Source organism: Cucurbita pepo, chromosome LG08, assembly GCF_002806865.2.
Source record: "Cucurbita pepo subsp. pepo cultivar mu-cu-16 chromosome LG08, ASM280686v2, whole genome shotgun sequence".
NCBI classification, from domain to species: Eukaryota; Viridiplantae; Streptophyta; class Magnoliopsida; order Cucurbitales; family Cucurbitaceae; genus Cucurbita; species Cucurbita pepo.
In genome coordinates this window covers 6,044,937-6,069,331 of record NC_036645.1, presented here as the reverse complement: position 1 = coordinate 6,069,331, position 24,395 = coordinate 6,044,937, and the positions used below count along the sequence as shown (strand labels likewise).

The window sequence follows — 24,395 nt, the reverse complement described above, 5'->3', positions numbered from 1 at the left end:
ACGTCAAGATGGAGCAAGGACGAAGCCACAGGACATGGAGATCAGCCACAACAAGCCTCTAAGCTTGACGATGGAGTGACAATGAAGCTTCCGAGCTCGATGACGGAGCAACGATAAAGCTTTTGTAATTGATTGATGAAGAAGGAGCATGAACCAAGCCTCAAAACTTGAAAATAAAGTGCAATGAAGCCTCTATACTTGGCGATAGAGGGAAATGCCAAACCCCCAGCGAAACCAAATATTAAAAACTCCAAACTTCCACCAAATAAAACTCCTAAACTTGAACATCAACTTGGAAGGTGAAATGTCAAACCAGGAACCAGCAAACAAAGTCCTAAGATATGAAATGAGGGATGCTTTGATCTTGAAGCAACCAATGGCGCTCGAACTTAAACTTAAAGTGAGCAACAGTTGAACGTAAAGTAAAAGAAGGTGAAATCTAAAACTTGAACTTAAAAGAAGGAACAATCGATCTTGAACATGAAGCATATGATGCGAGGAACGGGCCAACTTTGAACATCAAATAAGAAAATTGAAATATGAGTCAAGTAGAGGCAACCTGCATTTGGGGGAAAAGCGTGAATTTGAGGCAAGCGAGTGATGCCACGAATTGGAGGTGAATGAAGCCCCCTAAACATGGAGGCAAACAAGTGATGCCATGAACGTGTGAGCATGGGACTTCAATGGACTTAACCCCTTGGGATTTGAGTTCTGTTTAACTTCGACATAAACTCATTTCATACTCTCATTATACAAACTCCTAATATAAACTGGTGAATGATATTATCAACCAAAAAATAATTGCACGCACAAGTAGTACTAGTAGTAGTAGTAGTAGCCTCATACATTCATTCCACTACCAAGGAAGGCAACATACATACATACAGAGCGGGAGAGGACAAGTTGAAATAATGAAATAAATAAGGGTAAACATGTGGACACATTTCTGAAATGGCTTAACAGTAGTAGACCCACCCACAAAGTAGCAGTAGTAGTCATCCAAACCCCCGCAACCTAAATAAAACAGACTCCTTGGATTTATTACCAAAAAAAACATACAAACTTTTCAACCTCAATCATCCCCTACTCTAAACTACGGCTATTATTCTTCTTTTTTTGTTTTTTTTTTTTTTTTACCTAATCAACAATTATTTCTTCCGGCTTCATGGCCCCACACCTTCTTACGGCTTCTCACCAATCCTCTCAGGAATTCCATTACCTGCACCCACACATCAGTTCATACTCTACTTTACTATCAACTTTTCCTCATTTTTCCTTCCCAAGATCCTTCCTACAATCTCATTGCAGATCGATCTATACGTACAAAGAAATGATGAGGAAATAAACGAACCACTAACCTCTGAGGGATCCCTGAGGGAGTAGAATGCGTAGGTCTCTTTTGGCACAGAAGACACCAAGATGCCGTACCCCTGATTTCTCTCCCGCAACATCTGTGCAAGAAAGACAATGTGAACAATATTAGAACTTGAAAGCAATATAAAAACAAGCATTAGCATATGAAGACTTTTACCTTGAAAGCATCTTCATCAGTGCTGTCATCACCAATAAATATAGGGAGCACATCTTCACGTGTGTTTAATCCTGCAAAATTTTGGATTCTGGATGAGGATACGCAAGAAAACTCTCTTCGTTCATCTAAAAAGGAAATACAGAAAAAAAAAATGACAATTACCGAGAGATTCAAGCAGAAATTCAACTGCTTTTCCCTTGTTCCAATCAATTACTGGACGGATCTCTAAAACCTATTGCAGTATCAAATCAGTAGTCAGAACACAGCTATAAAAACTCAAAATAATGGAAGCATTCACATACAAGGAACTTTTACAGAAAAACAATCATACTTTCCGCCCATGTGTTAATTGTAAACGTGGGTGGTCTTTTAGTACATCATGAACACACTGTGCTATTGTGGGCCAGTTCTAAAGAAGAACAAAGGGAGGAAATGGTTCAGATGATCTAACACAGAAAAAAATGTTATGACTTGATAGAAGAGCCAGGAATCCTACTTTCTCATCTACATTGCGGTAATGTACAGCGGCACAAAACTTGTGGTGTTCAACTTTTGCGCCTTTAATATCTTTTGTCTTCTCAACGAGGGTTCCAAAAACCTACAAGAAAAAATTATACTTCTAATACATTATTAATTTGAAACGTTATACTATGCCTTGACGAGGTAAATAAGAAAAAAGAAATGTGCACCTCGTCTATCATGGGTAAGAACTCCCTTGCGGGCTGGAACAGATTAACCTCTTTACCCTGTTTTTTGAAACAGAGATCATGAGAGTTTAAATGAATGAAATCTCAAATCATTAACTTGTGACAAGAATGTTAAGGATGAAAAAAGAGAAGGTACTAAGATATATTATTACAATTTAAGGATCATCTTCTGCCATTTTGAGAATAAAAAAGAAGAAATACTAAGATATAATATTACAATTCAAGGATCGATCTTATTCCATCACTCACCTGTTGGTCAGTAGATTTAATACAGTTGGGATGGGAATTCAGCACTGTTTGACTCACGGGGCCAAGGATGTCCATCCCATGACTACCAGCATAATAGAGTTCAGTTAGTCCTACCAAGTCAAAAACCTAAAAAAACAATACACACAGCTTCAGTTCCTAAAGAAATTAAGTTCTTGACAAAAGCCAGAAAACAGAGAATTTCGAAAGGATTCTCCACTTACCTTTTCTCTCCTTCTTCCACTAATAACTGCAGTTGGAAAATATTTGGCAACATTTCTTACAGCAGAACGCATCTGGAAAAACCTAAGATGGTTAAAGAAGATACATGTAGAAAACAAAGGAAAAGGACGTTGCCATTCGAACTCTAGACGTACAGCATTAGACATAACAGCACAATCTGGATCATTTACTATGGGAGAAAGGGTCCCATCATAGTCCAAAAAAACAGCTATCTTCTTATTTTTTGCATAACTGGTAATTTGCTCGAGAGAGGCAAGTGCTGAAGGATATTTTAGCTGCAGAACCAGAAAGAAAAATGAGTATATGAAGTGGAGAATCAGACGAGGATGTATATAAATTTACAAGCATCTAACATTACCATCCAGGAGCTGTAAGCAACATCAGTATCATCGTCTGAATCCTTAATTAGCTTCTTCCGAGGAGGAGAAGAGGATTTCATTGCATCCAACCAACCATTGGACCATACATCATCAAACTTTCCAGACTTTTTCCTTGGAATAGTGATATATTTACTTGGGGAAAAGGAACCAGCCGGTTGAGAATAAGGTAAAATAGCAGAATGGATTCCTAGTCTAGATTTATTCATTGGGGCAGGTTCAGTGAGAACAGGAGAAGCGTGATTTGATGTCAAGTCCATACAGCAACTTAATATGAGAAAAAGATTTTGTTATATAGTGGAGTGATGAGAGAGATGCTCGATCAAATCGAAATTTATGCTCCCTTGTCAAAAATAATTTACCCAACTCTTTTATCAATGAAAAACCAACGCTTCAATGTTTTTTTGTCGCTACTGTTTGCTGAGCAGTCCATCAAGCGCAGTCTTCCTGAAAACTGTTGGTAACATATATATATTAAAAAATTAGATTATTATATGAAGAAAATCCAAGATGCAAACAGGGAAATACAATTGTGAAACTGTGGTACCTTTTCATTGTCAAAGCAGCACAGCATTTATAAAATTTCGCCCAACATTATTTGCTATCCGACCTTTGAGGAAGGAAAAATGTGTTTCAAATACGCGATAATCCTCTATGCTGTACAGAAAGAAAAGGTGCATAAAGGTAGGTAGCGACAACAGCTCAACAAGTGAATGCTCAAACGATCCAAGTAATAGAGAATTGTCTACCCCAAAATGACAGCAGCTAATCAACTATAGCTACTAGAAGTAGGAAACGGGAAAACCAACAAAAAGTACATGAAAATTTAAAGCTAACAGTACCAATACTTAGACCTGACAGGTAATTTTAAGGAATAAATATCTTAACCATAAACCGGATAAGCTCTCTAATTTTTGGAATAAAATTTTCCAAATGAACCAAATATGGTCAAAATCTGATGATTCATCTCCCCAAGATGGACATAATAATTATATATTAGTCATGTAACAAGTTCAGGTCTTGAAATGTTTACACCTTTTTTATGCAACAGTTCTCACATGCATATTATTCTGATTTCAGATATTATATAGTTCTCAGCCTGTGAACATAATTTATAGTGGAACGATACGGGGAAGGTGTATGCCAAATAATTTTCCTGACAAAAAACTAATGCAATAGAGTAATGACATTAATTGGAATTATATTTAAATTACGAGCTCTTAAGGGAGGTCAAGAGAGACCAATTGCTACTTGCACCTAAAGGGTTCTAATGTTATGCACGAGACAATGAATGACTAGTACGTTGATTCCGTACATAGAACTGTAAAATACTAAAGAAGTCCCCAGGCTTTCATACAGCATATTTAGAAGAGACATTAATGACCGTCAGATACCATAATAAAACACTGTCAGAATAAAACACTGTTTAAGGGTTCATGTAATTAAGTTCACTATAACCTACTACTGAAGTTTTTGGACTGGTTGATGACTTAACATGTTAACAGAGAATGAGATTTTGAGTTACCTTGTAATGTTGTTTTCTCCCCAGTTAATTAATATTCATTTCCACTGTGTCGGACCTTCTAAACCCACAAGTGAGGGAAGTATTGTAGTGTTGATATAATTAAATTAACCACAACTCATCAGCCAACTTAAACTTTTGGGTTGATGGGTGATTTAACGAACACAACTTATCTAAATGTTCATCAAGCAGCTAATTTTATATTGGCTAATTGCACAAAATAATTGATTATTAAAACACACATCAATGTAAAATACCAAATAAATTTGAAATTAAAAAATCTCTTTTAAAACCTGGCATTTTGTCTACAAGCTTCAGATAGCTAGTGGGGTACCTAAAAATGTATTAGAAAAAGGAAGGATGGATAATGAAAAACTAGGAAGATGTGACGTCGAACAGATACAAATCTAATATTTTTAAATTTTTTTATATAAATCTTTAGGATGTGAACATCTTAGTAAAACATATTTATTCATTCGACAGCCCACCTCGTTTTGGAATTAGTGTCCTTTCACATTGAACCGAGTATAAGAATGCTTCAGGCCTTATCCATACATGTTTTTGTGCAACGAATCTTGCATTTTCCATTACAATATTACTTCTACATAAAGAAAACTATTCTGGGACGACAAAGAAATATTGCAGCCATATCTAGGGGATCATGCGCAATATACGCATATGGGGTTGTTTACCTCCAGAATCAAACCCATTGGTGAATATTTTGCTCGACATCACCAGATGAGGTGCAAAAGAAGTCGTAAAAAAAAGTTGAGTTTTTCAAATTACAGGTTCTGTGAGAGTAATTCGGTAAATAGAAACCAATTGCATTATGAGAAAAATATCAAATGTTGTTGATAACCCAATTAAAAAAGACAAAAAGGGGACATATGCATGGCTCTCTCTATAAGCTTTGGATGGTAATAGAGAACAGTAAAAAGCATGGAAATTCGGCTTGTGTTGGAGAAAAAGGGAGGAGCGATGATTGCAAAAGGACAAAAAGGGCCGAAGCTCCCACCAAGTTTTCTGGGTCATCAGTAGATCAGATGTATAGATCGTTTTCAATTTTGAAGAACTAATAGAAATGGAATAGTGTTCATAACTTAACACTGTAGACTGAAAGAAGCCATAGACATCCTTCCATGATGAAAAATACACTCCCACATACTTCAAAATCAAAATTTGTTGATGCTTTTCGTTCATAATTACTACATGTAAAAGAAACAAAAAATAAATGTTTGCAAACCAAGGCCCTGCCTATGGACCACAAAGTCATGTCTGAAGACAGTTGTATAAAAAAGCCAAGTTCTGTAACTAGTAGGACCTGCCGCTAAAAGACGAGACCACACATGCTAGTAATTACCCAAATCCATTTCAGTAGAGCTTTGTGCTCCCAGAAATGTTGACACTACTAAAAAAACATTAACCTTTTGATTATTAGAGCGGGGAAGAAAAAAAGGCTATGGATACCAATGTTGGCCGTGAAAATATCAATCTAAAATAAAAACTAAATCGAATCTACAAAAAGTGTTCTTCTCCCCATATTTGGCTCTTGAAGATTGTGACCGTTTAATTCTTCTTATGCTTACACTCTGTAAGGAAGGATTGAGCACCCCACCCCTTCCCCCCATCCTTTTATTTTGCAAGGATTAAGCTTATAATGCTAAGAAAAATGTAGAAAGTAGCTTAGTGTCTATTATTTGAATAAAGGGTTTTTATATGCAGACGTAAAACAAAAAGTGATGGGAAGTATTATTAAAGTAAATTGTTTGATTAGAAAATTAAGAAGAGGCAAGAGGAAAAGGATGTAAATATTATTTATTGACCAACTGCAAAGCGAGATTCGTAATGAAAAAGTCAAGACAAGAAGGCGTTCTTCTCTCTCCCAGTTAGTTACATCAACAAAAGCACGTGAAATTTTCAACCACAGCGGTGTTCACAGTTCCCAGCAACCGACAAAATAGACATTTGCGGTGAATTATCACAGACGTTTAATGCAAAAGAGTGGGGGGGAAAAAAAAAAGGAGCTGTCGTATCAATCGGCTCAGGAAGCCACCTTTTTAACAAGCATCCTATGTGCTAAACTTAGGAAATAATAAAAGCGACTTGATTCACTTTAGAAAAAAGTTACCCAGAGTTACCCAGAGACAACATTACATAAAGTAACAATCACAAACTCGCGCACAGTGCAATAATCCGACTTCAAAATCATTAAACCGTGATTAATGAAAGTAGAAAAAAATGATCGAAAATCGAAAATGGCGACAGAGAAACAGAGAGAAAACGGAAATGGTTCTCGAAGGAAGAGAAAAATCTCGAAAAGGTTCCTTAGAACAGAATTTCTGACAGCATTTGATTAATAACAATACAATAAGAAGAGAAAATTGAAAAAAAAAAAAGAAAAAGAAAAAAAAACAATCGGAAGACGAGACGGCGTACCTGACTTGAAGAAATTAGAAACGTAACCAATACTTCTTCTTCTTGTTCTTCTTCCTTGTTCCTTGTTCCTTTTCCCTATAAGGCAAACAAAAAACGGCGCTGGATTGAAGATCAAAAACAGAATAGAAACAAGAATAAAGAAACAACACAGGAAAGAATCAGATGAAAAGAAGGAAAATCTGAGAATCGAGAGGAAAATATAAGGAAGAAAAGAGAGGGAGAGGGCAAACCTTGGGCGGAGCGCGATGATAGAGACGATGAAATCTAGAGCCAAACAGAAAGAGAAGGAAAAATTTGTTGAGAGAGAGGGCGGAGGGGGAAAAAGGTTAACAGAAGGAGCAAAAAGGAAAGGAAATGAAGGGACGAAATTGAGGAGTATTTATAGCGTTCGGATTCCGTGTTGAACAAGGTAACTCAAAAACCCTCTCTCCCTTTTTGGTTGTTGAGTTGGGAAACAAAATACAGCTTCCAAGATTTTATCCCCGCACACAGAAAACTACCATCCCAAACAAAATTAATTATACCTTTTTTTTTTTTTTTTTTTTTTAACTTTTTATGTCAATTATTTCTTTCTTACATATATTTTGAAAAAAATATAAATCAAAAATTATTTTCGAAATTATGTATTTATTTGTGGGTTATTGTTGTATTTTGAAATTTTTTTTTTTTTTTAATATAATGTGGGACCCAGTGATGGGGAAAAGGAAGAGAAAGCCTACACGTGTACGGGAAAGTATCGTAAAATCCGAGTGGATGACACCTATGAAGGAGAATGCATGACGTGGCCACGTGTCATGTGGGGTCCAGCAATAGAACCTTGGACGGATGTGGCGCACCACTCGCTTCTTGGACAGCTGGCACCTGAGTTTTTTTTTTTTTTTTTTTTTTTTCTTCTCTTGAAAAAAAGAGAAAAGGTTAGTTTTTCTTTTTTGAGAGATTGGCTGCTTCTTTTAAAATATTATTAAAATAATAATAAAAATAACCGAGCTTACTATAAAAACAAAAAGAATATAATGTTTTTTTCTTTTATTATTTTTTAATTTTGTATTTCATTTTATTTAAACAAATTATTACTCGTCCATATATGGTTAAGAAGTAAGAGGATTATTTGTTATATAATATATTTTTTTTTAAATATAAATATCATAAATTTTATTAATGAAGATTAATATTCAATGTATAAACAATGGTCATTTATGGTCATTTCAGACATAATTAAGGTATTTTAAAGAGAATAAATTTTAAAATATTTAGACGGATTAATTGTTAAAATGTTATCGTATCTAAAAGATATAATCAAATTAAGATGACGGTGTTGAGGATTATTGGGAGTGAGGCTCACATTGGCTAGTTTAGGGAATGATCATTGGGTTTATAAGTGAGGAATACTATCCCTTAAGACCTTTTGGGGAATCTCAAAGCAAAGCTATGAGAGCTTATGCTCAAAGTGGACAATATCATACCATTGTAGAGAGTCGTGATTCCTAACATGGTATCAAAGCAAGACACCAGACGATGTGCCAGCCTTCTCACTGTTCCCTGAAGGGGGGTAGACACGAGGTGGTGTGTCAGTAACGACGCTGGGCCCCAAAGGGGGTGGATTTAGGGGCAGTCCCACATCGATTGAAGGAAGGAAAGAGTGCTAGCAAGGACGCTGGGCCCCGAATTGGTTGGGGAGGAGAACAAACCACAATTTATAAGGGTGCGGAAAACTTCCCCTAGTAGACGCGTTTTAAAGCCTTGAGGGGAAGCCCGAAAGGAAAAGCCTAAAGAGGACAATATCTGCTAGCGGTAGATCTGGGTCATTACAGACCGAAGAGTGTGCCAACATATTCAAGGTACAATGTTTCCCAATTTGTTTATAGAATTAGTCTAGAAAAACAATTGGTTTACTTTAGTTTACATCAAATATGTAACGTATCTAAGTTATGATATCTTTTGAAATGTTAACCGTGCAAAGGAATCGAAGAAAATTTATAATTAAAGAAACAATCATTGGAACTATTGAAGTTTTCCAACTTGCTTACAAATTAGTCCAAAGCTATTTGACAAAGTCAATTAACATGAACGAAACCTCCTTTATAAGAAAGCTAAAAAAGACAATATGGACTTGTGCGAACAGGAGAGTCTTTTGTATGAATTTGGGCATTAAAGTTACTGCATATACTAAAAATGTGTATCTTCGTTTTAATGTCTCAATCATAGGAGTAACTCTATGTTAGGTAATCCCTTTATAATTTTTCTAAGAAACATAGGATGGGGACACAAATGGTCGGTCTAAAAAAATTATTTAAAATAATGTTTTTAATTATCAATATAAAAATGAGGAATCCAATAAAAATAAATGCAATTTAATGTTTATTTATTTATTTAGTATAATTAAAATCTAAGGTTTTATAGGAAGAAGTAATAATCCAATATAAGGTTGACAGCTATATCATTTGACTTTTGTTTGTCGTCGAAGTGAATTTTCTAATGTAAAAAAAAGCAAAGATTACATTAAAAGAAGTTTTTGTCCGCTTCTATAATAAAGAATATGTTTGAAAGCGATGTTCTTGAAATATGGTTACAATATTTCCCACTTGCCTACCAATTTGTCCAAAGCTATTTCAAAAGCCAATTGTGTAGACATGTTTATGAAATTCAAAGAATCGAGTTTAAATTAACTGGACAAAAAAAATTCCTATTTAAACAAAAAATAGAGAGAAACAAGAAGTTTCATGGAGGGATCGAGTACAGAGGTTAGTAAATATATTTTTAAGTTGAAAACTATGTTACAATTAGAGATGTCCACGAGGTGGGACGGGAAATAGAGTCTTCCTCGTCCTTATTTCCGCCACCTATTTCATTCTATATCACTGCAAAATTCTTCATTTGTTCTTGCGAGGATCAGAGCAAAGATTCTTAGCGAGTAATTTTTAAAAAATAATTATATTAAAGTTTTCATTTTTTAATATAATATTTATTATAATTTAGTAAAAAAAATATCCTATTAAATTAATATATTTCATAAGAATATATATATATATATATATATATATATATCAACATAATTTTTTAAATTTTAAAATTTTAATATTATAACACAGTATTTAAGAATTAAAAAAATATACCACTTAATCTTTAGTTTTTATAAATATATATATATATATATATAATAGTGCGTGTTGAAAATATATTTATACTATAGGGGCGGCCCCATTTATCTACGGGAGAAAGCATGTTTCCAACTCTCTCTCATTCTCCATTTAAATGGAAAATCTCCTCGTAATTGAAGGTGAATCCTCGCCTCAACCTAACTTTAGTTGCAATATTGAAATTAAAATTTTAAGAAATTAGGTGGAAAGTTAAATTTAATTTTCATTATCAAATAAAATTAAATTTATTAAAATATTTTGATTCAAACAATTTAAATTAATATTTTCTTTAAATGATAGTCATAATAACTAAAAGAATTGACATGACAACTTGGCGACATTTTTAATATATTACATATTGTTCCCTAATTTTTTGTTTGGAGGAAAATATTTTTCAATTAATGTATGAGACAATCTCCCTCGATCATTTGAGGCCACTTGCCCCTTGCCCATCATGTGAGTATTCAAGATGTGACCTTTGGCTATCACAATTTTATAGTCCAATATTAATTGGTCAACTCAATTATTTAACCAATAATAAAGGGTATAAATTACACGCTATAATAGGTATGCTAACTCAAACAATCAAATGTGTAAGGGATAGATATTAAGACTATACACGGATTTAAATGTATGGTAGAGTTAGACTGAGTTGGTTGTAACCCTATTTTCAGATTGACCTGATAAAAACAATGTCAACCCAGAAAGTAAATTGAATTTTTTATTTTTCAAAAGTTTAATGAATATATTATTTATTTTTAAAAAAATGTTTGCTATTATATTATGATTTATTTTATTTTATTTTTTTTTTGTAAGAAAATTAGATGATTCAAATAATTTTTTTAACGGGTAATAATCATTTTACGATACAATTTTGATTTAAAAAATATAAATAAAAATGTAAAATATAATGTTACCATGGGCACAAAATCGGCCAAGGAGGGAGAAGGCGGTGCGGCTGATTGGGTGAAACAGAGAGAGATTCACCACCGACAATGGCGGATCGGCTTCATCCCTACCCTCTCAACAAAATTCCGAGGTAAACCGTCTCTTTCTATTCGAGTACATCATACAGAGGCTAATATACTCATTTTTCTTCATAAATTCTTTTGATATATAATCATGGCCTGCAAATCAAATCCCAATTTCTTCTTTTTCTTTCTGTTTACCATTTTCATCGAATTGAGATTCGCCCAGCAGATTTCGCGTACTGAAATTGTTCCGAAAGACTGTAATGGTCGTTGGATTCACATCAGAAACCTCCCTTCTCGGTTCAATCTCGATCTCCTTTCCAATTGTTCTGAATACCCTATTTTCGATGATTTTTGCCCTTATTTGGCAAATCACGGCCTCGGTCAGAAGACTCACAATCGATCTCATAGTTGGTATAGGACAGATCCTTCAATGCTTGAATTGATTTTGCATCGCCGAATGCTTGAATATCCATGTTTAACCTCCGATCCCGATTCTGCTAATGCTATTTATCTTCCCTATTATGCCTCCATTGATGCCCTCAAGTACCTCTACGGCCCTGAAGTTAACTCCAGTGCCGAGCACGGTCTCGAACTTTTTGACTTCCTTCATCATAACCAACCGGAAATTTGGAACCGCCGTGGAGGCCATGACCATTTCTTGGTCATGGCGAGGCCGGCCTGGGATTTCTCTCAGCCATTGGAGAACGATCCCCCGATTTGGGGCACTTCTTTCTTGGAATTGCCCGAGTTTTTTAATGTCACTGCGTTAACACTCGAGGGCAGAGCTTGGCCGTGGCAGGAGCAAGCAATTCCTTATCCCACTTCATTCCATCCGCCCAATCTCGCATTCTTGGAGTCTTGGTTGCAGAGAGTTAAGCGATCTAAACGCACTACTTTGATGCTGTTTGCTGGTGGGGGCGGCATCTCGACGACTCCTAATATCCGTCGGAGCATCCGGGACGAATGCAAAAACAGCACCGATGGCGACTACACTAGCAACTCTGGCAGTGGCCGCAATAGGGATGGCAGTCCATATTCGAACTTGTGTGAAGTTGTGGATTGCTCTAATGGAATATGTGAGCATGACCCTGTTAGGTACTTGAGGCCAATGTTGCAGGCAACCTTCTGCTTGCAGCCACCGGGAGATACCCCGACACGGAGGTCGACTTTCGACGGGATTCTTGCTGGGTGCATACCGGTGTTCTTCGAGGACCTCTCGGGGAAATCCCAATACAAATGGCACTTACCAGACAAAGAGTTTGAGGAATCCACAGTGACAATACCCAAAGAAGATGTGGTGTTCAAAGGGGTGAAGATTTTGGATGTGTTGATGGGGATTCCTAGAGCGAGGATCAGAAGGATGAGGGAGAAGGTGATCGAGTTGATTCCTAAAGTGATGTATAGAAAGCATGGAAGTTCATTGGGTTTAAGAACAAAGAAAGATGCAGTTGATATAGCCATTGAAGGAACACTGCAGAAGATTGGTATGAGAGTGCAAGAATTGAATTTAGAGTAACAAATAGATGTTGGTTTAATGTTATTTGTTGCTATAGAGTTGTCTTCACGTCCTTTTTTGGCTTAATTTATGTAATTATCTATTAATTTTTTGCCTTGCATGCTTGGTGAATAAGAGAATTTTGAGCAGAACTGTGTGGAGATGAAGGGCAGCAAGAACCCAAGCTCACTATCGGCAGATATTGTCATTTTTGGACTTTTTCTTTCGGGCTTCCTCTCAAGTTTTAAAGTGTCCTTGTTAGAGAGGTTTCCACACTTTTATAAAGAATATTTCGTTACCCTCTTCAACCGATATGGGATCTCACAATCCACCCACCTTAGGGACTAGGGGCCAGCGTCCTCGCTGGTACATTGCCCGATGTCTAACTCACATACTATTTGTAACAACTCAAGCCCACCGCACCGTTAGCAAATATTGTCCTTTTTGAACTTTCTCTTTTGGGTTTCTCATCGGGGTTTTAAAATGCCTCTAGGGAAAGGTTGGAATGTCTTCCCCAACCCATGCGGGTTCTCATCCATAGGCCATGAGGAAGAAACGCGAATGAACTTTGTGCCACAGTTTTTCTAACTTGGGAAGAAGACAACAAGATATGCTGAACAGACAAAGCGTGCAACTGCAGTGGAAGGGAACCAGCCAAACAACTTTGATGCAACTTCTTTTGTTGGGAGAAAGAAAGCCTTCACTATAGGGAGAAAGAAATGGTTGTCCATACAAACGCCAAATTAGTTTTTGAAGTTATTACTTTAACCCCAAAGAGAAGGGTTGATGAAAGTAGGGCTACTGTTGTTCATATCTTTACTTTAGGAAGGGCTATACCATTTTGGTTAGATAATACTTTACATTCTGAACGAGACGTACGTTTCTGTACACGTAGGTTCGAGTAGGTTGATAAGTTCCATATGTAGAATTGGCATAGTTTCTTAGGTTGAAGACAAAAGTTGGAAAGCACATCTAAAATAATGTGTTCCCTATCTTATCAATCCAATTCTTTAAGGCAACGAGGAGTTAAGTTATCGTTGATTGAAGGTGTAGTGTAGTGTAGTGTAGTGTGTAAGTCTAACTCTGTTACCCTAATTTCTTGATAGTGTAGTGTAGTGTTTGATTAGGTTATATTAGAACCAACATCAAATCTACGAACATTTACAAGTAAACATCAAAAAACCGTACTAACCATTCAAACCAATGTCGATTGACTGGTGTGGATGACACAATTCGGTCGACGTCAATTTTTTTTTTTTTTTTTTGTAAAACTGACATGTCAATCATGATGCCTTATTATCATTTTTGTATTTAGAGCGGTCAAACCTACATTGAAGTCAATATGTTTGGAGTTTTCTTTTTAAGATGTGCAATTCATCTACGCATCACCTGGATGGAAAATTCAACTTTTGACTCGAGAGTTTTACCAGAGTTGAGATTTCAAAAGGTAACACATGTATAATGTTTAGATAGGTAAATAGTAAAAGTTGAATGTCGAATGATCATGATTTGTTGCCTCATTCATAATCTTACAAAAAGATTGGTGATATGGAGGAAGGAACTCTAGTGGAAATACATCAATATCAATAGCCAATTGGGAGATTCATTCACCTCAAAGCTACCTTATCGAATACTTTGATACCCGAAGAGTAGTTAAGGCAAAAACCTTTATAATAAGAGGGACAACAAGAGCATAGAAGCCTTCATTGACGTTGACTTAGCAAGTTTTATTAACGATCTAATTCAAGATTGCACCTATCTTATAGAAACTTAGTAGCCTACAAAATTAAAAAAGAAAAGTGTTGTGGCTTAAAGCAATACAAAAGTCGAGTACAGAACCATGAATAATGGTGTATGTAAGGTCTCGTGGATTAGTCAAGAGTTCTAAAGGAGTTAAAACTAGAAGTTGATCTGCCTATTAAACTATTATAAGACAACATAATATTGCACATGAATCCTCTTCAACCTGATCAAACCATTAGGACCAAAAAAAGAAAAAAAAAATGATTGACATTTCATAAACATTTTAACAATACTCGGTAAATAACACATTTATTACATATCAAATAAGATATTACATAGCAAATAAGACATTTATTACAGACAACAAAAATATACAATTCAACGATGTGCTATAAGCTGATATCATTTGTAAGACCCAAACCAATCTCATCAAACATTCAAATGTGCTGGGTCTTCACTTCTTCCATTTGTAGTATACTTCCTAAACTCCTCGTAAGCTTGATGAATCAACTTGTCGTCATGCCAATCATCACGGTACGATCCGAGATTAGCCCTTTTGTTAACGTGAGTGTAATCGTACATTCCCTTTCTCCATTCTTCATAGGCTGGACAGCCACATGTTGCAGCAAGCCAGTTAAAGTACTCAACCTGTGTGCATCATAACATCCCAACAAAATATTACCAAAACTTTCTCTCTTGCTACAAACAGATTTATGCATCATGACAAATTGTAGTTTCCCCCAAAACCATTTCTACTTGACTGAATCCAAAGAACTCTTCCACTTTTGGATACTCGTTTCCTTGTTTTAGGTTCATGGCCTAACTCGGGATCTTTAGGGAGGCTCCACCATCCCCAAAAGGCTATCGGGACGACTATAATGGTTTCAAATTATTAAAGTCTCATTAGGTAACGAAAGAATACAAGAGCAAACAAAAGAACATGTCCAAAAGAAACGAATATCCAAGACTAACTACAAAAATGGATTCCAATTTAAACGAACAAAACCAAGTTCATAATTACGAAACAAATGCCCACAACGAGGGAAGCCTCCTCACCTCAGGTCAAATGCCCCAAAAGCTGCAAAGAAGCTAGCCTGCTCCAACACGTGGTTGATCTTAGCTAATCTCACACAACAACGATCTAACTCTATAATACTTGGAAACTCGATAGGTGGCAACTTTAAAGTTCGAACCTAGGATACTAGCATTGCTAATTAACAAGTTTCGAGTTTTCAAGAGCATGTTTGTGATGTCAATGGTGATGAGAGCTTCACAAAAACAATCGTTTAGGCTTGTGACTAATGCATAAAACATACCATACAATCACTCATCTCATGGGTCCGATGCTTAGGCTTGCCATTAGCTTCAAGATCTTCATAAAAAGCCTTAACATCTGCCAACATCTCCTCTTTCAATGGAAGTGCAATCCTTTTTGATAAAACACCAGCAACCCAATTGCTTTGAAGCTCAAACATGGGCAAAGGAACAACCTGCGGTATGAATTAAAACACAAGGGTTCATGCTGACCATCAACCAACTTCAAACTTCTGACTGCAATTGATACTTACCTTAAATGGTAACCCGACAAACGAAAGTCCCGGGGCCAAGGCTGGTGGGAAGACATGCTTGTATAGAGGCCCGACACGGTTGTCGTCCACAGTAACAATGCCATTTGTTTTAAGAAAAGGGAAATGATACTTGTACCTTGAACAAGAAAATGCATAGAAATGTTGTTAACTATTTTTCAGATTTTCAATACAAACTGAGGTAAAGATCAGTGCCCAAACCAATATTTCAGTCAGGTTCCAGTTTTTCAGCCTCCAAGTTAACATTATGACAATTTTCCTTCCCCCCTTTCGAGAGAAGTCGATTAATTATCGAAACTCTCATTTATTAGACATTTGCACGAACTTAGTTTCGAAGCTTATACAAAAGGAATCCTACGTAGATGCGTTTAACAGTTTTTTAGTGATTAGATGTGAGATCCCACCTCGGTTGGGGAGGAGAACGAAACATTCTTTGTAAGGATGTGGAAATCTCTCCCTAAAAGAAGCGTTTTAAAAACCTTAAAGGGAATCCCGGAAGGAAAAGCCTAAAGAGGATAATATCTACTAGCAATGGACATAAGCTCTGTTGTTCGTTCTCCTTGTAACAAGACTTTAAACTAGATGTTATCTAATGTCCTACATCACAAGCTCAAAACAATCTACAAGAGAGCATACCCAGTGCAGTGCAGAATAACATCAGCCGAGACGACGCACCCGTCTTCAAAAACCACCGTCCCGTCTTTACGGACACTTTTGATCTGCATTTTTGAAGTAAATATTAGGGCCTTAAAGACCTCATTAAGAAACAGACCCCTCCAATGCTCAATTATACCATTGGGTGGAATGACACTTTACTAATAACTGATTCTGCAAGCAAAAACCCTGTTTTAGCTGATCTGCAAGCAATATGAATTTCTTTGGCAACCACAAGGAGCTCCTGAGATATGTCCGTGCCACTTGAAGAGAAACCTATCAAGATAACAACCTGTCCCAAAACGAAAAGAAGTAAACCATATTCAGTTTATATTGACATCAAAAGATTACACACATACAAGATTTCAAAGACATGAGTTACAAGTCATCTGCTCTTCCATCGTCCGAACCAATCGTGGTCGTTTTTTCGCACTAATGGAATAACTTGAATAAAAAACATGAAAATGTGTACACCTGAGCCAGAATCAGTGTAATAGCCCAAACCCACTGTTAGCAAATATCGTCCTCTTTGGACTTTCCCTTTCAGGCTTCCTTTCAAACCTAGAACGGGATACTTCTAGGAGACCGTGCATTCAAGACTGTGAAACTTTCTTTATAGGGGTGTGGAAACCTGTCCCTAATAGACACGTTTTAAAAATCTTGAGGGAAAACTCGAAAAGGAAAGCCCAAAAAGGACAATATTTGCTAGCGGTGGGCTAATGGTACAAAACTAGACATCAGGCGGTGTGCCAGCAAGGACGTTGGAACCTAGAGGGGGATGGATTGAGTGGGGGATCCCACATTGATTGTAGAAGGGAACGAGTGCCAGCAAAAACGCTGGACCCCAAAGGGGAGTGGATTGTGAGATCCCATATCGGTTGGAGAGAAGAACGAAACATTTTTTATAAGGGTGTGGAAACCTCTCATAGCATACACGTTTTAAAACTGTAAGACTAACGACGATACGTAACAAGTTTTGGGCTATTACAATTAGAAAAGATGTCTCTCCCCAACACCTACAATATCAGCATCGATAGAACATGTAGCAATCTGAATGTACCTTACCCCGAAATGGTTCGGGATCACGATAATTATGACTATGAATTTGCTCCCCAGGCCATTCATCAATCCCTGAAAAGAATGTTACATCATTATAAGAGAATGCACAATTCAATCCCTTGTTCCTGGAGAGACAAAAAGAAAAAAACTCCTGTCACAAGCTTGTCATTACATGAACTGTTCCTATACACACACACAGACACACAAAACACCACAAAAAACTAAACACAAAACGAGCAAGATACCATTAAACATATGGATTGAAGTGAAGAACATTTTATATTACCAGGAATCTCTGCCACTCGAGGCTGTGAATAATTCCCAACACAAACAACCACAGCATCAAACATCTCATCATCAACATCCCCACCTTCACATCTAAATCGAACCCTCCATTTCCCAACCTCCACCAACCCAGCAGAAACCACCTCAGTTCCAAACCTCACCAATTCACAAATCCCAAATTCATTCGCGAAATCTTCCAAATACTTCAAAACCTCTAGATGACTCGGAAATCGCCTCGGGTCCCGACCTTCCCCTTCTCTGGGCACAAACGGGTAATCGCGAACCCCCATGAGTTCTCTGGGGAGATTTGTGCGTAGAGATTTGTAGAGGCTGCTATGGATTCGGGTCCGATTTGGGTCAACTCCAAGTGGGTCGGATTCAATTTCCGGCGAATAAACCCAGGTTCCTCCGATTTGACTGCTCCGTTCGAATACGACGACACTGTGACCCTCGCGGCCGAGCTCGCGGGCGCTGACGAGGCCACCGGCGCCGGCCCCTATGACGGCAACGCGGCGGGACGTTAGAGGCTGGGATTGGGAATTGGAGGCGTGTTGCATCGCGGATGGTTGAGGTGGGGGGTTGGGGGAGAAATTGAGGCGAGCCAACATGTGGGAAATTTTGCAATTGGAGAAGAATATGGATTGGTTGATGATTGGTTGAATTATGATTATTTTAAAAATATGATGAGTGGACAAGATTTCAAAGTATAATATCCACTACCAGTCCACATGGAGTCGGTAGTATAATTCAAATCGAACACCAACTTCAAGAATGGATCAAACATGCCACCCATCAAAAAAGTTGTAATGTTTTTACAAAAACTCTCTCGTAAATATTTAAAAACTATTCTTCAGGTGGGATCCGAATGTTATTATTTCATATTTGATCCAGATATCTTATAGATATGCGTAACTTTTACTTTTATATTTCATATCTTTAAAAAAATTTTACTTTGTATTTAATAAATATATTTTTTACTTTGTATTTAATAAATATTTCGTCCCTTTTAAAATTTAAGAATCTAATAAAAATAAATTTAAAAAGTAAAAATGATTAAACTTGATGGTAAAGAATTTAAAATTATTATTTAATTTACTATATCTATTAAAAGAATCAACTTAATTTAAATAAAATATTATTCCGGTAAGCAAAATATTATTTTTAAAAATTAAAAATAAATTTGAGTGAATTCCATTGGACGAAAACTATTTTTAAAAAATATATATAAGCCCTCGTTTAGTTAAACTCAAATCAATCCAACCTAACCAAAACTCATATCTTACCCAAATACAAATGGAATGAATTCTTTCACGTTTTTTTAGCATCCGATAAACACATTTTTAATAAAGACACAAAAATAATAATTAACATATACTTCTCATTCAAACGATTAGGACTCGAAAATGCTTACATAACAATCACATACAAATAAAATAAACGTTCTACTTTCTCATACACAATTCAAAATTGAACTCTCTAAAGCGAATAAAAAAAAGTCTCCCAAGTAAATTGGAGAAAGATGAGGGTGGAAAGAAATCATAAGGGCTTCTTTCCCTGAAAAACTCACAAGTTTCAAAGCATAAGATTCATTGATTAAATAGAAAACAAAAGAAAGGGCAGGAACACGAACAAGAACTAAGAACAGAAACAGACATTGAGATATGAGAGATCAAAATGATTCCGGCAAGAAGTAGCTGCACTCTGACGACGGCGGCACACTTGTTTTTGGGTCGTTACCGGCAGCGATTCAACCATCTGACGCCGCCGCATTCATCGGTACTCCACTAAAGTGTACAGTGGTTTCCCTTTTAGTCTCTCTCGACCCTGCAAAAAAGTTCGTTCAATGTCCCTTTTTACTCTTAGGGTTTCCAGGTTCTTATGTTTCATGCTTCTTTTTTCTTAAAAAAAATAAAAAAAACATATACTGTAACAAAAATATATTTATAAACATATATTTATATGGAAATTTAAAATATGGATATAATTTATTTGAATTTCATTACCGGCATAATACACATAACATAGTCAGATTGAATTTAGGTGAGTGCAAGATGGAAAAAATCATATAATTTTTTGATACAAAAGATTCAAAATAACTTTGGAAAAGTTCACTCCAAATGTAAACAGTATATATGGCAATATATGAATTTTTTTAATGTGAATGAAACGAATTTTATTGGCGATTGTAGAAGAATATTCTTACCTTTAATTCTGGTATTTCAATCACGCATGCACATTCAACCACTTCTGCTCCAGCTCGTTCTACGAACCAAAATATTGGTTATCAGCTTCTTTTTCTTATTTCTTACTCAATCAGTTATCTAAACGGAAATTCACTAACTAATTTTGATTTTAAAGCACAACATAAGGCATTCTAAAAAAAATAACACTAAATATTAATTTCTATGGAAGTTAAACTATGGTGTTGAGAATTATTGAGAGAGAGTCTCACGTTACATTGTTTAATTTAGAAAATGATCATGAGTTTATAAGTAAGGAATACATCTCAATTCCTTCTGGGAAGCCCAAATCAAACTCATGAGAGCTTATGCTCAGAGCGGACAATATCATACTATGGTGGAGAATCGTGATTCCTAACGTATGGCCCAATGGCCCACTACCTCTAACTTTCTTACTTTTATTATAGTGTGCAATGTTCCAAATGGATTTGGCTCCATTTGTTGCATGTCTCTAATAATTGTTGCACGAATTGACATCTATCAAGAAAAACATACCATGCTAGAAATGGGATCCATAATTTTAAGGCAAGAACGTGATTTAAAAGGACAAAGTAGGCGAACAAAGTGAAGGGGTTGGAGAAAAATACCAAGTAAATTGATGGCTGCACAGAGAGTGCCACCAGTGGCAACCAAGTCATCAACAACCAAGGCACGTTCGTTGGCCTCGACAGCACCAACATGCATTTCTAGGCAATCCCTTCCATATTCCAAGATGTACGCTTCGGACATAACTCCACCTGCAAATATATCTTACATTATTTCACATGATCTGCCTCTACTAAGTTAGAAAGGCAACCAATGTGATCTTCCACTTGGGTTGTAATCTTTCTTTTTGCTTCTTGGAAATGGACTGTCTGAGATTTAGACGACATGCAGCTCAATTGATCACACAATATTGTTTGGTACTGTTGTTGTTTCTTGTGATGTGTTTTTTAACATTAATTTTAAAGAACTGAAGGCAATACCAGGCAATTTCTTTGGTTTTCTCAGAGGCACAAACTTTGCTCCGATAGCCAACGCAATTGGAGGACCAAAAATAAACCCACGCGCTTCAATTCCTGCAAATGTAAATCAAACAGATTCCCATCACCTTNTAAAAAAAAAAAAAAAAAAAAAAAAAAAAAAAAAAACAACACACATCGGACAAAAAAGGGAAGAAAACAATTATTTTGACTTTCAAGTCTTCTTTTATTACAGGACCATGCCGAAATTTTGATTAAATCTTACCAATAGTTTTTAGTCAACAAAATAAGCTGTTCAATCTAAATCATACATGAACTTTGACTTCAACTATAGAACAGTCATATCCCATTTAAGACTCCAGCATTCTAAGTAGATTCAAGACTAGGTAATTCAATACATATGCTAAAACCAGATTCCACATGATTACAGTCAAGAGCAGCCTAATTTTTTAACACAAACTCAAGTCAATTAACACACAAGTGAAACACAAGAAAAACTAAAGATCTCGACCTTTTCACTTCAAAAGCTGTGGTGAGTTAAAATTTTGGTCGTTTAAATTGATGGGTTATGATGTATTGAATTATATCAACACTTATATTAACTTAAGAGGAAACAAAACTATAGGTGTCCGTACACACACACACGTCTTCACATTCAATGCCATTTAAAATCACCAAGCTGAGTAAATAAGAACTTTAACAATATCAATATTAAAAAACTCAACCACTTTGGACCAGAAAGAGGAAGTGGAAATCCTAATAATCCATGAAAAGAAATATGGTCCTGTGGTTGGTGAAGTGGAAATAATAAGGGTGGGGAAGAAAGGAAGATAGCCACATAACGAACTTGCTTCGGCTTTAATAAATATGAACTTGAGTCTTATAATGGATCACTATTATTCAACAGCTTTGTTGAACAGATGCAATGTTCATGTATTATGATGGGGGAAATAATGGAACTAAATTGAAAAGCTTGTGGTTGTTTTTAATTAGGTAAGTCTATATTTTCAACATCTTGAGAGATAGAGAGAGAGAGAGAGAAGAACTAATGATAAAAGCTGAAGAAAAAGACCAACGAGCCAATTATGTTAATAATACACAAGCTTTGTCTGAGATATTAATGGAAAAACTGGAATAGCATGAAAATGTAAGAACTTTGAAGCGATGGTGATAAATGATAAAGGAGAAGTTGATTTCAATCATTTTGGTAACATGTTGGAGAAATAAGTGTGATAATGTTAAAAGCTTGAAGCCACTGAAAAATGGAAACTAATTATTTTTATTTCTTAAAATTAAAATTTTAAATCGTGATAAATTCATTTCCAAGATCATATAAAATCCCATATTAAAAAAAAAAAAAAAATACAAAATTAGAGTTTGCATATGTAAATAATAAGCTGATTCTTGGCCCATTCCATAATATTATATAAACAAAACAAACAAGTTCCTATAATGAAAAAAGAATTTGTCAATTTTTTGGGGTGATATTTTCTCAATTAAATGTGCAGCAATTATTAATTTTAAATTAACAGGTAAGAAAATAATTGAATTCACAGTAACAAAAAGAATCCATCCAAACAATTTTTATAGATTTAAAAACAATAGGAAAGGAAAACTTTTAAAAGAGTTAATCCAATAGAAAACTTAAAAAATATATAAAAAAAGAAAAGAAAAGAAAAAACTTATTGCAGCTTTTTCTGTTTTGTTTGTTTATTTATTATTATTTTAAAATTCTTTTTATTAGCTTTTCAAATTTGAATATATCTCAATTAAATTCCATCGTTACAATGGAGAGAAAATGCAAAATCGTTCACAAAATCAACATCTTCATCATTGGACACAACTAGCAATTCAAAGAAGATGACAAACAAAGAGAAATAGACGAGGCATAGAATCGCAAGGCGTAGAAATCCACATTTGTAGTCGCGACGAACAGAACAAGGCACTGGCGGCCCTATCCAGACCTCCATCAAGGGGCCACAATCATATCCATGCAAATCGGATCTCACACACACACTGACAGAATCACGATTTCCTCTCGATTACTCCTCAACNAAAAAAAAAAAAAAAAAAAAAAAAAAAAAAAAAAAAAAAAAAAAAAAACTCAAACAATCGGCACGGATTATGACGAACACCGCTTCTAAATCCTAAACTCCTAATCGCGAAAAGAAATTGCAGCAAAAACGAGTAGGAAGAGAGAATCTGTGTTTATTTTCGTTACCTGCAACGACGGTGATATTTTTCCCCTTGTATCGCTCCACGAACATGTCAATCGCATCCTTGAAGACCTTCGGTTCAAGCAACAGAGTGGTAATATCCTGGAACATGATACCTAAATCGGTAATAAATAGCTGATCAAAAACCTCAAAAATCGAGCGAAGAAGAGGAAAAACAAACAAAAAGTAGAAGAAATTAAACCTGGCTTCGGAAAATCCGGAACGACGCGGATGTTAGTCCGGATTCCATTGATGCGAGGATCTTCATCTTTAATGGCCGACATTGCTGTGGTCTCAGAAGCCTAAAGAACCGAAATCTGTGTATGTGTGTGTGCGCTTTGTAGGACGAACTGCAAGAGAAATATATACTGGAAGAGAGGAAAAAGGTGACAGTGATGGATGAGAGAGAAAAGGACTATGGAAGTGAAGAGAGAGAGCGCGAGCGATGCCACTTCTCTCTGCACTACAATTTAAAAGACGAGAATTTCTCTGTCCTAGTTTGTTAGAGAAGATAAAAAATAAAAAATAAATAATTCGAAAACACCTTAAGCTTTTCCTAATAAATAATAAAAAATGTTTATAAAATTAAATAAAAATAAAATAATATTTGTATATATAATTGTACTTAAACTAAAAATGTGATTTTAAAATTAAAAAATTAAAATTAGTTATCCACAACGTAATAGATCGAATTTAATTAGTGTTATTGAATTTTTAAAATTATCGACTTTTTAAAAATATTTTTTTTTATTTAATTTTAATTTCACGTGGTTTGAGGGGCGAGAGTTTTATATAGTATGCTCTTTCTTGGAATCCTCATTGTCTCTTATACCTATTGCCCAATGGAATCCAAAAGAAAAAAGTTACTTTTTTTTTTTTCCGCCTTTTCTTTAACAAATTATTTTGTTCTATAACTTTTATATTTAAAAATTAAGTAGCTACTTTTAAAACATAAAAAGACAAATTTAAAAACATGTTTTTA

At 35.6% G+C, this 24,395-nt stretch overlaps 4 protein-coding genes and 1 long non-coding RNA gene across 6 annotated transcripts; 2 read left to right on the top strand and 3 right to left on the bottom strand.

Moving 5' to 3' along the window:
* Positions 1-829: 829 nt before the first annotated feature.
* LOC111800977 (probable trehalose-phosphate phosphatase F) lies at positions 830-7,423 on the bottom strand. Of its 2 annotated transcripts, XM_023684917.1 has the most exons (15): positions 7,293-7,423; positions 7,063-7,137; positions 3,652-3,761; positions 3,467-3,558; positions 3,086-3,371; positions 2,862-3,002; positions 2,709-2,780; positions 2,488-2,613; positions 2,221-2,277; positions 2,028-2,129; positions 1,863-1,940; positions 1,694-1,763; positions 1,532-1,602; positions 1,359-1,451; positions 830-1,219 (listed from the first exon to the last, which is right to left on the bottom strand). In XM_023684917.1, the coding sequence occupies exons 3-15, from the start codon at positions 3,676-3,678 to the stop codon at positions 1,142-1,144; spliced, it is 1,293 nt and encodes a 430-aa protein (XP_023540685.1). In that variant the 5' UTR covers positions 3,679-3,761; positions 7,063-7,137; positions 7,293-7,423; the 3' UTR covers positions 830-1,141. The 2 variants fall into 2 exon arrangements, with proteins under 2 accessions (XP_023540685.1, XP_023540686.1); XM_023684918.1 differs by lacking the exons at positions 3,652-3,761; positions 7,063-7,137; positions 7,293-7,423 and having other exon boundaries at positions 3,472-3,559.
* A 3,667-nt stretch (positions 7,424-11,090) lies between these two features.
* LOC111799922 lies at positions 11,091-13,709 on the top strand. The gene is made up of 2 exons (XR_002815935.1): positions 11,091-11,238; positions 13,162-13,709. It is a non-coding gene; the product is annotated as an uncharacterized LOC111799922 (long non-coding RNA).
* On the top strand, positions 11,236-12,829 carry LOC111799919 (probable xyloglucan galactosyltransferase GT19). Its single transcript, XM_023683439.1, has one exon. It carries the CDS (start codon positions 11,322-11,324, stop codon positions 12,687-12,689), a length of 1,368 nt encoding a protein of 455 aa, XP_023539207.1. The 5' UTR covers positions 11,236-11,321; the 3' UTR covers positions 12,690-12,829.
* Positions 13,710-14,692: 983 nt separating the features above from the next.
* LOC111799918 (flavin-containing monooxygenase FMO GS-OX-like 3) lies at positions 14,693-18,647 on the bottom strand. The gene is made up of 7 exons (XM_023683438.1): positions 17,997-18,647; positions 17,712-17,782; positions 16,791-16,943; positions 16,634-16,716; positions 15,980-16,115; positions 15,728-15,901; positions 14,693-15,059 (listed from the first exon to the last, which is right to left on the bottom strand). Exons 1-7 carry the CDS (start codon positions 18,601-18,603, stop codon positions 14,841-14,843), a joined length of 1,443 nt encoding a protein of 480 aa, XP_023539206.1. The 5' UTR covers positions 18,604-18,647; the 3' UTR covers positions 14,693-14,840.
* A 706-nt stretch (positions 18,648-19,353) lies between these two features.
* Positions 19,354-23,910, bottom strand: LOC111799920 (adenine phosphoribosyltransferase 3-like). Its single transcript, XM_023683440.1, has 6 exons — positions 23,616-23,910; positions 23,419-23,529; positions 21,201-21,293; positions 20,823-20,972; positions 20,199-20,257; positions 19,354-19,819 (listed from the first exon to the last, which is right to left on the bottom strand). The coding sequence occupies exons 1-6, from the start codon at positions 23,695-23,697 to the stop codon at positions 19,766-19,768; spliced, it is 549 nt and encodes a 182-aa protein (XP_023539208.1). The 5' UTR covers positions 23,698-23,910; the 3' UTR covers positions 19,354-19,765.
* Positions 23,911-24,395: the final 485 nt, after the last annotated feature.